The sequence below is a fragment of the Typopeltis vanoorti genome, chromosome 5 (assembly GCF_054136105.1).
Source record: "Typopeltis vanoorti isolate ZY-2024b chromosome 5, IOZ_Tvanoo_1.0, whole genome shotgun sequence".
Classification (NCBI taxonomy): domain Eukaryota; kingdom Metazoa; phylum Arthropoda; class Arachnida; order Uropygi; family Thelyphonidae; genus Typopeltis; species Typopeltis vanoorti.
The window spans coordinates 106,415,661-106,429,831 of record NC_143553.1 but is presented as its reverse complement, the minus strand read 5'-3'; the positions used below and the strand labels follow the sequence as shown (position 1 = coordinate 106,429,831).

Sequence of the window (14,171 nt, the reverse complement as noted above, 5' to 3'; positions counted from 1 at the left end):
GTGGAGGCATGGAAGGCACTGGGGGAAGAGGGCATTGACCTGCTGTGGGACCTGTTCATGAAAGTTTGCCAACAGGAAAATATACCCGAGGAATGGAGGGAGAGTACTCTTGTTCCCATCTACAAGGGTAAAGGGGATGCACAAGACTGTAAAAATTACAGAGGAATAAAGTTGATGTCCCACACAATGAAGATCCTAGAAAGGGTTCTTGATGGTAGATTGAGGGAGGAGGTGGAGATTGCAAAGGAACAATTTGGCTTCATGCCTGGCAGATCAACAACAGATGCTATCTTTGGGTTACGACAGATGATGGAAAAATATCGAGAGAAACAAAGGGAGCTACATCTGGTATTTATTGATCTGGAGAAAGCATACGATAGAGTGCCAAGGCAAGAAGTCTGGAGGTGTCTGAGGGAGAAGAAGGTGCCGGAGAAATATGTCAGGTTGGTGCAGGAAATGTACAGAAATGTGAAGACAAGTGTTCGGACCTGTTTGGGACAGACAGAAAGTTTTCAAGTAACAGTTGGCTTGCATCAAGGGTCAGCATTAAGTCCGTTGCTGTTTAATATTGTGATGGAGGTGGTGACAGAGGAGGTGAGAGAAGATGCACCTTGGACAATGTTGTATGCAGATGACATCTTGCTGTGTGTAGATTCAAGAGAAGAAGCGGAAACTAAACTGGAAAGATGGAGAAAAGTACTGGAAGAGAGAGGTATGAGACTGAGCAGAAGTAAGACAGAGTATATGTGTTGCGCAGTGGGCGGTGGCCACGAGACAGACCTGGAGCTGGAAGGAAATGTCATCAGGAAGGTGAGAGACTTTAGATACTTAGGTTCGACAGTGGAAGAAGATGGAGGAGGTGAGAAGGAAGTGGGATGCAGGATACAAGCAGGTTGGAGGAACTGGAGGGAGATGGCTGGAGTGTTATGTGATAAGAGGGTGCCGATCAATCTGAAAGGCAAAATTTATAGGACAGTAGTGAGGCCAGCTATGACATATGCTATAGAAACTGTGGCCCTGAGGAAAAATAACATTAGCAGGATGGAAGTAGCAGAGATGAGAATGCTTAGGTGGATGTGCGGTGTGACCAGAAAGGATCATCTGAGAAATGACTATGTGAGGGGAACAGTGAAAGTTACGAACTTAGGAGCGAAAATACAGGAGGCAAGGTTGAGATGGTTTGGTCATGTGATGAGGAGGGAGGACGAATATGTGGGAAGAAGGGTCATGCAGATGGATGTGCAAGGAAGGCGGAAGCGTGGGCGGCCAAAGAAGAGATGGAGGGAGCTGGTAGAAGAGGACTTGAAGATGAAGAACTTAGATGTGGTGACAGCCCAAGACAGGAAGGTGTGGAGGAGACGCATAATAAACAGTGACCCCACTTAAGTGGGAGAAGCTGCAGAAGAAGAAGAAGAAGAAGATGATGTTTGTTTAACTAGAAAAAAAAATGCAAAACAAATGAATCAATAAAACTTTTTCACTCATCATAAGAATCTCTAACATAATAAAATTTTTTCATTTTAAAACTTACTTCTGATCATGAGTTAATGCCAAAGATCGTACACCACTGTCACAAGCAGGAAATGCATATAGCAAGGCAAGATTAAAAGTTCTCCATACTTCTACAATTCCCTTATCTCCACCAGTCATCATGTATTCTCCATCTCTGCTTAATGTCAGACACTACAATGACAAACAACTTAAAATCATAATGAAAGAAAACACCTTTTTTTCTCTAGGTTTATGAACTATATTTTTAAATTCTAAAACTATAAATTACATTCAACTATATAAAATCTTATGGCCAGAGTTTTGCTATCATATAAGTTGACTATAGAATGTGGATTAAGGTGAATAAAAAAAGTTTTTACTAAAATAAAGAGCCAGAAGGCTTCAGTTCGGCAATGCAAAATTATATAAGTAAAGTGAAATTAAGAATTATAAACACGTTAACACAAGAATATTTTAATGTTTGCCAAATATTTCAGTCTGAAACGAACAGACTATCCTCAGTGGCTTGATAGGAACAGTTTTTAGAAGGTCGAATACAAACAATTGATCATTCAAAAGTAGAACGAGCTGCATGATGTTACATTGCTAAGCATTAAAGAGAGGTAAATTTCATCAGAGTGATGAATAAATTGTAGGTATTAATTCACAATTTCATATAACAATCTTAATTTATAAATTCAATTAAAGATAACATTAGACTAATGTAAGAATTATAGGTCTCAATTAAAAAAAAAAAATTTTTTTTAGTGTATTATCCAGATTAAACTTTCCCATATTTTTGACAAAGATATATACAGTCATTTCAATTCAAGTTAGGGCATTGAAATAAGGCCTCAGCACTCTCTTTGAATAGCTGTTCGAATTTATACCAACATCTGTGTAGAAGGCGAGTCTTGACCAGAGAATGTTGTTGCTTGTCTCTATCCCGTGCTGCACCAACCCAGACTTATCGGATTTGTTGTGAAGAATGTACGATTGATGTTCTTGTATTCTTTTTTCTATAGAGCATCCAGTTTGTTCAAAGTACAACAGGTTGCAGTTACAAGGAACTTGATATACACCAGGCAGAGACATAGTTAAGCGTTTATCTTTAGAAGAGGGGAAATAGGTGGATATTTGGTTAATAGGGATATAAGTGGCTGTTAAATTATATTTCTTGAATTCTTGAAATTGGTTCTGAAATCCCAGAAATATATGGAATTAGAACTCAAAGTATTGATTCTTTGTTGTTCTGGATTGGATTGCAAGAATCAAACAGATGTGTAGTTTTTTTTGGAGAAGCCATTTAATTTCATGTGATGTTTGATAGTTGAAAGTTTTTTTTGTAATTCATAGGGGAGTTGAGCAATTAGTTCAAGCTCGTCGAATTAAACATTTTATGATTCCTGTTTTTTGATAAGGATGATGGGAAGTTTGTTTGAGAATGTAATGTCCAGTAAAAGTGGGTTTCCTGTAAACTGTTGTTGTCAGAATACCTGAAGGTGAGCATATTAGGAGGATGTCTAAAAAGGATAACTTGTCTTTTTCAATCTCCATGGTAAACTTAATACGAGGATGTAAGGAATTGATTCTGGCTAAAAAGGAAGGTAAGGAATCTCTGTTGTGAGGCCACACACTGAAAAGATATCGTCTATATATTTCACCCAAAAGGTTGGTTGAGGGAATATAGATGAAAACAGGACATCCTCTACATGTTCCAAATAAAAGTTGGCCAAAGCAGGTATCCTTATGTGGTCTCTTCGACTAAAAGTGAGTTAGCTGGTCTCATACAGCAGTAGAGGGCGTTTTTTCACCCAGAAACTGGTTTTCCATCCCTCAGAAGAAGCCAACTGGCCCCATGAACACACACACACACACACACACACACACACACACACACACACACACACACACACACACACACACACACACACACACACACACACAGACCTAGTCATAAAACACATACTTAATCCCCCATTATGAGGGCTCAACCCATCCTAAGGGATGGGAGAGGAAAGGCAGGAACCCCATATGAAATAAATAAATGCAGGCTATTTTACATATTAATAAATTGTTCAAACAAATAGAAGGAACAGCAATGGGCAGTACTATTTCACCAGCCTTGGCTGATTATTTGTGAAATATCTAGAAAAAAGAACTCTGTGATATATTTCCTCAGCCTCATATACGGTTACATTTTGTTAATGATATATTTACAGTCTGGTCCAACTCTGATTCAGAATTACTTCTGTTCCTAGAGCAAATAAATTCCTTATACTTCCATATCAAGTTCACTATTGAATGTGAATCCAATAACCAACTACCCTTTTTTGGATACCTTAATAATAATCTCACAGGTTATGTTGAATTTTCAATTTATTGGAAGCCAACCTTTACTAACAGATACATTCACTTGTCCTCCCAACATCAATCATCACAGAAGATGGGTATTATCAAGAGTCTTGTACATAGAGCTCATACGATTGCTCATCTGATTTTGTTAGATGAACTCAATAAAATTAAAAGCAATCTGATATGTAATGAATATAACAAAACTACCATTCAAAATATTATTGACAATTATCATCCTTTTAAAAGAATGGAATGCAAAACTTGGTATGGATACCGGATGGAATTTTCTCCACCATTGCAGTGAATTTGGTTTTGGTGAAACCAATGACAGAGGATACAAACTTATTGATTTTGCCATTCAAAATAATTTAACAGTTATTAATATTTTATATCCTCATAAGCCATCAAGAAAGTGGGCATGGACTGCACCTAATGGATCTGTGCACAACTTAATTGATTATATACTTGTGTGGACAACACATAAAACAATAGTCAACCTTCCAAAGACCAGATCTTTCCCAGGGGTCCATATTGGCAGTGACCACAACATGGTAATTGCCATTTTAAATCTAAAATTAAAACAAATAATAAAAGGTAACCAAAAACAAAATGAAGATATAATATTGAGAAGTTGAAATTACCTCATTTCAATCCACGGGAAGAAGGAAATGGAATTTATGTGGTTACTAAGGAATAATTACCTGAAACAGCATGTGATGGAATATATTGGGGTTCAAGAATGCTCGATCCAGTAATTGCATCTGAGAATTTGTCTGTAATGAATATGACCACCTGGCAACCAACTGATGAGAGTGATCATATGGTCTTAAACTGGAAGGTGGCTAAATGTGTGGAATCTTCAGTTAAGATGGGGGAATATGTGGAATTAAAGGGCTGTTAAGTATGACAAGCTTAGGAAATTGCTTGGATCAGTGCCATGGCATGTAAAACTGCAAAGGCTGGAGGTTGATAGTGCATGGGAAGTGGTAAAGGAGTATTTGAGGAAGGTAATGGCAGACTGCATACCTAGTTACGAAAGTAAATCAAGTGGGCGTTAAATGGATGAATATCATCATTAAGCTGCAGCTGCAAAAAAAGAAAGAATTGTGGAGGGAATTTAAGGAGAAAGGTGACCTGCAGGCACAGGAACAGTACAAGGTACAGACCAAAAGACTAGTGTGGTAAGAATGGCAAAAAACAGATTATGAAAGGAAATTAGCAATGCAGACTAAAGAAAAGAAAATCCCAAACAGTTATTTCTATCTGTTGCAAGCAAAAGAAAGAATATATACAGGGTGTTCGGGATAAATTTGACAGTTTCGTAAGGAAAAAGAAAATCTTCTTTTTTATCTATTAAATTTAATGAATTGACAAAAAAACATTACAGGCAGAGTTAATTACAATACTATCAACAAGATTTACTCAAAATAACCACCATTAGCATCGATCACAGCTTCAATTCTGCTTCGGAACCTTGAACAAGCTGATGCTACAGTCTCCCTGGGAAGGGCCGCAAAAACTGTTTTAATTTTATCCATTAACTGGGCTTTTGTATTACTGGAAGTGCGATTGGTGTCTTTCTCAACTGCGCCCCATACAAAATAATCCATGGGGTTAAGGTCTGGGGAGTTTGGAGGCCAAACATTTGGACTGGTGAAGTCGTAGAAATTTTCAGACAACCATTTTTGACTTTTCCCAGAGGTGTGGCAAGGGGCCGAATCCTGCTGCCATACATACGGCCTACCATTGGCTACCCTTGTTATCCAGGGCTTGACTACAGTTAGCAACTCCACGAACAAAGCCCGAATTCCAATGCCAGGGTTCTTCAACACCTGTTCCTGCAGATTTGCGAGGAATTCTGCTGTACGAACGCAATCAGATCATCTGCTAGGGATCTTTCTTCTTGCTACATCCTCGTAGTCACCATTGCAAGTCTCTAGTTCATGCCTGATTGTTTTTACTGTATTCAGGGAGCATTGGGCAGCAGTCGTAATATCCTTATTTTGATGGCGGGCACGAATCATCATGATACAAGTTATTCTCTTCCATGATTCAGGTGGGTTCCAGCTATCCATCCTTTCTGACATCTTGTATATGAATGAAGAAGGGTCCAAACTTTTAAATGAAGAGAAGTGTGTGTTAATACATGTAACTTACGGAAAAATATAATTAATTATAAATATGTCAAATTTATCCCGAACACCCTGTATATGACAAAATGATTTCAATGAATGCTGATGGTAGGGAGGTAACTGAATCAGTCAATGTAGTAGAATTACTAAGTGAACATTTTGCAATAGTATATCATCCAGGTGGTGATATTGCAGGAACGAGAGAGACAAAGGCTTATATGGGAACTGAGGTAAATGAAATGGAGGTGCATAGCATATTATAGAATATTAATGTGAATACAGCTGTGGGATTGGATGGTACACCAGATCGCGTTTTACATGAAGCAGTGAGGGAATTGTCAGTGCCCTTGACCTCATTGTTTAATCTAAGTCTCAGCTCTGGGTTAGTCCCAAAAGGGTGGAAAGAGGGGGAAAATAGTTCCATTGCATAAATGAGGCTCTAATGCTAATATATCAAATTACTGACTGATCAGCACATCAGGAGTTGTTGTTGTTGTCAAGGTATTGGAGAAGTTGGTCAAGAACAAAATACAGGAATGGATAGATGGAAATTGTAGGGGGGGGGAGAGACAGCATGGTTTTATGAAGGATAGATCATGCCTCAGTAACTTGGTAATGTTTTATAATATGGTGACTACTGAGCTGGATAAAGGAAATGGATTTACAGTGATATTACTGAACAGGATACCACATGGAATTGTAATCAGTAAACTGCAGCAAAATGGTGAGATGGATAAGAGAGTGGTAAATGGAGATATATCAGAGAGTAGTTTATTGATGTGCACAACAGAACAGTCACGATCATAAAGTTCAGGTATGGTGAAATTATCAAATGGAGGAATAGACATGTGAGATTGAGTTGTGTTGACATTTTCTTAACTGTTACCTTCTCAGCAGAAGAGGATCTCAGAGTAAGTGTGGTGGTGGCTAACTTTCTTTCTGCATTCTGATCTGATATGGTTTGTTCTGTTTTAATTTTTGTATTTCTTTCACATCTTTCCACTTCTGACATGCACAGGAGTATGCTGGATGATCTCCCTGACAGTTTACAAATTTAGCTTTCTTGGCAGAGCAAGACTGGTTATCATGCTCTTTACTACCACATCGAACACATGTGGAAGTGACAGACAATTTGGGCATGTTTGTATTTCTGGCATTTTAAGCATCGTAGTGGATTAGAGATGTACAGTCTAACAGGACCCTAATTTAAAAGATGTTGGAGGCTTAGGAGTAAGTATCAAAGGTAATGATGATGTTTCTGGTTGGAACCAGGTGATCATCCCTATTGATCATAATGTGTTTCATACCTGTCACCTCCTAATCTTTCAGGTCGGAATATATCTTCTCATCAGGAACACGTAGGAGATCCCATTCTAAGATCTCCTCTACAGAAATTGAGTGTTTTATGAAGTGTGATTGTTATTGGTATTTCACCCATTGATGTAGCTTTGAGTAGTTTTTCAAAATGTTGTTGACATGTTTCTACAAGGACTTTGCCAGAACATAGTTTCTAACTGTTGTGGAAGAACCTGCTGGTCCTTCAAGACCCTCTTCAATGAAGAAGAGTGACATTTTCCCTATTGGATTTTCACCTGGTACATCTGTACTGGTATCCCGTCTTTCCTTTGTTTCTTATTTCTGTTATCAAAAGGTATATCAATGGTGATCAGTAATTGGTTGGGGCTTTGTTAGGGCTCCTGAAACAATTGAGGATGAAAGATTCATGCTCGAGTGTTTTTTGTTCAGTGCCAGAGCGCCCCACTCATCACAGAGCCACACATGGACACAAGCAATGATTGTGCTTGGGAGTGGAATGCCAGGATTAATTACCCTATACAAGCACCACAGCAAGCCTTGGGCACTGTCCCCAGACCACAGGAAAGGAGACTTACTGCAATACCCTTGACCATGAGGACAAATAGAGAACACATCATCTACATATCTTAGTCAGATAGAAGGTTTGAGGAGGGGGGGGAAATCTGAGTCTATGGCTTGTTTTTCAAAATTTTCCATGTAAGAATTGGCAAGGGGGGGGGGGGTAAGAGAGGGAACAGAATGCTGCAACATTAACCAGTTAGCTACTACCAATGACATCAGCTTAACAATTGGAGCTCCTAGCAATCCTCAACTCTGAGCTTTGGTCCAATTCTCTCAGACATTTCCAAAGTATCCACCTAAAAAAAATTCTTAAAGATCAGAAATGAGCATATCAAAAAATATAATATGTGCGATTCTAAATACTGGTCACAAATTCAACTTCCCCATATCATAGTGAATCTGTCTTCAAAAAGACTCAACATGCTGTCTGTGCCCTAAGCCCCAGCCACAATTTTGCTGTAGCAATGAAGAAAGTGCTGGCATGAGACTAAGTGTACAATGCAGAATCTGTAACTAAGCTCTCATAACGATCAACATCAGACTTGAACTACCTACATCCCACTAGATTAGAGTCCACCAAAACACACTTAAAAACTTAAAATGCCTACTTAAAAAACTATCTTACTGGCCTCCTGAACATCACAAAAAAATTCAAATTCTTCAGTTCTTGACCCACAGGATATACAGTTTACCAAAAATCCATAAAACCCAACTTTGCCCTAAGACCTATAATAAATGTCACTGATTCCCCATGCTACAAATTATCCAGCTAGTAAACTTTCTTACCCTTCCTACCCCCTCAGTAGCAATACTGTAAAGAGATTAATCTCTGTACCTGTTTACTGTGCCATCTGTAAAGATATTAGAGATTTATTTTTATTTATTTTTAATTTCTATAAAGACTGTTTTTATTCTGAGTGTTTATTATTATTACACAAAGGTTCAATTCCAATTGGTGCAATGACTTTTAACTGTTTCTTTTAGAATCCTGAAAATCATTGACTCCAGACCAAATAAAAACAATATACACATTTAATAAAACTAAAAACAATATATACACTTTAAATAAAATTTACATAACTAAGAAATACTGGATCCAAGGCCTACTAAAATAAATCTACACTTTACAGATTTTCTTATTCAAAGTAATTAAAATCACCCATTCTCTGACTTATTCTATTACTGAATTGATTAACATGTACTTAATACGTCTACCACACTAAACGCTTTGTTTTCACAATAACAAAAATGTTCATAGTCAGTTTCTTTGTTAGGGCCTTTTCCGAAAATATTAACATTTCCTTCTTTTTTTCCATGGGATCCTTTCTTATCTCCTTTATGTAGCATACAATATTATTTCTCCTGTCTCTGAAGTATAAATATTCTTATCCTGCAGTTCAATTTGACACACAATTTACCAATCTTTTGTTATAGAAAAAAAAGTTTCTTCTACTACTTCAAAAACAACATATCTAAGTCGAGTTAATCCGTCGCCCTTTCCAGTAAAATTAACAAATATATCTGGTGTCCTTAAGACAGATGAAACTTTCCAATCAGTGTTTCCTCAAACATTCAATTAGAACATCGACTGCAATATCTTCTTTTATTTACTAAATACTTGTTAACAGTCTCAACTCCTCCAGTTTAAAGACTCACAGTTTTACTATTCCTTTTTTGGAATCTACTATTAATATTCTCCTGACTGTCACAAAAAACTAAATAAACTTCATAAGAACAAAATTTCTCTGGTCTGCGTTCTTAAACTACCATTAGCTCTCTCTCTCTCTCTCTCTCTCATTTTCCTCGTTACTTCAATACTGAATGCTCTCTCTCTCTCTCTCTCTCTCTCTCTCTATCAGCTGTTAATCACCCATCAAACTCCTTGGCGAGCATGCGCACTCCATGAAAGTAGCAAGCAAGAATTAAGTATAATGGCTGACTCGTCTCCATTAGCATAACGAGAATGTCTTTATAAAACACAACACTTAATAATTTTAAACTACAATAAAATGATTGAAAGTAACATAACTATCAAAATCTAGTAAGTATATCAATTTTTCAAATGCTTTACATTTCATTTTGAGAATAATAATATCAATAATGGGCACATCGCAAGTGTCAATATATGTATTATGAAACCAAAACTAATAATATACTAATAGAGAAATAATTGTACAAAAAGATTCATAATTATAAATTATGATTATTTTTACAATATCATGTCCTATATAAACGACTCGACCTATTTAAAACTTCTATTCAAAATATAACTTTAAAAAATACAGATATATTGGTAAACTTTGACATCACTTCACTGTTAACAGTATTCCTTGAATGACACACTTTAACACTCTTAAAGTTTTTCCTTCTGACATCTTAGATCTCTTTTCCTTTGCCATTAATTCTGGACTTTTTCTTGGAAGAACAAAATTTACAAACCCTTGATAGCAGTAGAATCTAATGTATTTTAGTGCAAGCTTGCATGCGTAGCAATATGACACTGTGAAAAACATAGTGCTGCTAGCATCCTTCACCCTCCTAAGTGCTACAAGATGGATTTTTATTTTTTTATACAAAATAAGAGAATTGTATAGGATTGTTGATGATAAAATTAAATATTACAAGCAAATATAAATAAATTAATAAATATATTATCAAGAAAAATTGGAGGTGCTGCAATTCTGCAGTGCCTATGCACGAGCCACCACTGTCTATAACTAAGGTGGCTGGCTACGTTACCGCTGACTGGTGAAAGTGAACATGGGGTCTTGACTTGGGAGGTAGCAAAACAAGTAGGAATTCCAGTTAAGAAGGGATATATGTGGAACTACAAGGCATGTGATTATGATATACTTAGGAGGCAACTTGAAGAAGAACCATGGCATAAGTTCTGCAAGGGAAGGATTGTTTACAGTGCATGGGGAGTCGAGGGGTATCTGGAGGAAGCAATATCACACTGTTACCCAATGTCAGGAGGGTAAATCAGGTGTGAGTTAGATGGATGAGTGGTATCATTAAGCATGAGTTGCAAACAAAGAAAATGTTGTGGAGGATATATAAGGGAAAAGGTGACCAGCATGGTAAAGAAGACAAAATCAGATTATCAGAAGAAATTAGCTGAACAGGTGAAATGAAATCCTATTTCATTTCACCTGTTTGGTGCACACAAGCTAAGTAAGACCAAGCAAGGGCAACAAAGGCAAACCTAAAGTCTTAAATAGATCCCTTAGTGGACTAGGGGACTCTATCTATTTGGACTGAACTTCTAAGGATGACTGTTTGTATTAGTAGATAATACAAACAGTCACTGGGTACTGAACAAACAAACAAAAATGGCCTGGCGTTTGGCATTTAGCTGCCCAAATTATGCTCTCTTGGCTTAAACCAGAAATAGATATGATGGTATACAACATGATGAGATTCTATACTGGCTGGGATGTCTGTCACCTGGAAGAATGATTAAAATAACAGAAGAGGACAATTTTGCTTTATGAAGAGTATCTTACCTAAGAATCTGAAAATTTTATTTGGTCCTCCAGATAGCTTTTTGAGCTTCAAAATCAGCCAGTTTTAATTTTTTAACGAACTTTGAGGAAATCTGTTTTTCTTAGAAGGAAGGCTTTAATTAAAGTAATTTTGGATATACATAATCCACTACATATATACAAAAAAAACTTACAAAAAATCAAATTTGTGGATTCAACCTAGGGTCTAGAAGAAAGTACAAACTAGAAAAAACACACACTTGGAACACATAATGTGCAGGGTTAGCTGTCACTTCAAAAAATCAGTTCATCTAAAAAATGCAAATAAGAAGTCAAAAAGTACACACTTTGAATGATAAAATGCCAGTAACAAAAAAAAAAAAAAAAAAAAAAAAAATGTCCTTTTAAATGGAAATAAGTTGTAATTGTTCTTAAAGTCCTCTGAAATTTTGTAGATCTGTAAAATAAAAATGCTGCCATAATTAACAGTACGACAAGAAAAATCTAAAAATTTCTTTCATCTAACAGGTTGCATTCATCAAAATCAAAAGTTATGCAGCATCAACCTACTGCTGATTTCACTTAGAATGATCCATAATAAACATGATGCTACATGATGATTTGTCAAATTCATAAATAGTGCTAACAATTCCAGTTTGCTCTCAGAGACCACTACTAAAATATGTTTCTAAAAACATTATTTTTTTTACATCAATCTGCTTATGTTTGGAACTGTTTCTTAAATACAAGAAAGATGGCAAAAAAAAAAAAAAAAAAAAAAAAAAATACAACAAAAGAACCAGCACATGAAGTTTTGTAGGTTGACCTAAGTATAAGTCAATGCTCATTAAACAAACTTTGTTAATGAGCACTGACTATTCAGGTCAATCTATGAAACTGACTAACACTAAGATAATAAAAAATACTGATTAACTTATTTTAAAAATCACAGTATATGCACACCAGATTTCCCAGTTAAACTATTTTGGATGTAAATCAATTGAATATATTAAGCATAACAATAAAATTAAATTAAAAATAAATAAATCAATTAATAAACATAATATTTTACTTACTTGAACTGGATGATGATGACACTCATATCTAAGACGACGACCATTAATAGTAAAGCAACACAAATTTCCTTGATCATAGCAAACTACGATAAGACCTTCCCTACAGAGTGCACACAGTTCAGGGGAAAAATAATTTTCAGGAGCTTCCAGTGAGCGAAGTAAGTCACCATTTGTTGTGTGTACTAGAACAGGACCATCTGACAAGAAAAGAAAAAAAAAGCAATTCATTTTACAAGAAAAACCAATAAATTATTATTTTATTTGTGAAACTATTAATTCAATATAATGAATAAGGTAGTTTTAGTTATCAGTATTATTTTCAGACTTTCATGGAAATAATCTTCTGTAATACTCATTGAATGAAGCCCTCTTCTGCACTACTCACTGCAGAAGAGGACTTCCCCCTTTACATCTCTCTCTCTCTCTCTTTTCAGACCCTAATACATGTACCATTCACTGACACAGTCAGTGCATCTGGACATTCAGCACCCACTTTATGATGCATTCTGTCCCTTTATCACTCTCTGTACATAACATTACTTTTGATTCTTGGTAACATCTGATTTTCAAATTGCCTAGCATTCTATGCAATATTTTCCATATACTAGCTGATAGGCTCCTCTCTCACCAACTTATATCTCAATCATATCACCTCTTCTCTTTCTATCTGATAATCTCTGTAAAATGCAATTTCTCAACTGGCCTCATAAAAAACATTCCAAAGATTCTGAGATAGTTTTTTTTCACTTGCTTCTGTTAATTTCTCCGTTTTTTTATTACTTAAATACTCAGCTGAATACATCTCTGCACAGAAATCCACATATGGCTTGATTAGTGTCTCTTATACAATAGTACAATAGTACTATCATTCTCTACTTGCCAGAACTCCATACTTTCTATTATATACATATATATATATATATATATATTTATCATTAAAATGGAGGTTTACTCATTTGATGACATATTAAAAATTGTATTTAATGATTAAAAAAAACCGAGATTTTGAGTAAAAAAACTTTATTAATACACGATTAGTTTCGTCTGAGGACAGACTTCATCAGGTGTAAGCTAAAAAAGGATAAAAAATATCAGAGAAAACCATACGAATACTGGATTTCTACACAGCAGAACGTATAAAACAACAGAGGTTAACTTTTAAATAGGAGAAAGAACTCTGGCTGTAGCAACATGGCTGTGTGTGCATGTAAGATCTCGTGATCTCCAGTATTGAATGGCAAAGCTGTGAGAGTCTGGCAAACTATAGCTCAGGTTGATATTTATGTGGATGGGATCAAGAATGATTTCCTTAGATTCTAGAATCCATCTCTCTAATTCATCATAAGATCTGTGAACGTTGTTAGTTAAATCCAGTTTAGCAATGGGAAAAATAATACATGGCCCTTAATTCCAATGTGGCTGGGAATCCAATACAACCAAACATCAAAATATATGCTGGAGAGAATATAGCCTATAAAGAAACTCAAAGAGTGTATAAATTACACACTTTTTGTAGGAGTTTCTATGATATGCATAAATGAGAGATGAATGGCTGCAGTATAATTACTGCAATTGAGTGGGATCAGGTTGGAAATAGTAATGTTAGGAAACACAGCAGAGATCTCTGATGTTCAACCATCAGTATAGATGGGCAGGAAATTAGAGTGGGCTGCTGTGTATGCATTGAACAATTGAGGGTAGATGGATGATGATGTGTGAGACTTCTGTAGTTAACAAAGTAAGAGGTAACAGGA

General features: G+C 36.1%; 1 protein-coding gene across 1 annotated transcript in view; it reads right to left on the bottom strand.

The window, feature by feature from the left end:
- Positions 1–14,171, bottom strand: part of rg (A kinase anchor protein rugose) — a 1,380,990-nt gene that overhangs the window by 22,109 nt on the left and 1,344,710 nt on the right. The window contains exons 51-52 of the mRNA XM_090393458.1: positions 12,418–12,614; positions 1,532–1,683 (exon numbers count right to left, since the gene is read on the bottom strand). Coding sequence (XP_090249584.1) covers positions 1,532–1,683; positions 12,418–12,614 — 349 coding nt within the window. The remainder of the gene's footprint in view (positions 1–1,531; positions 1,684–12,417; positions 12,615–14,171) is intronic.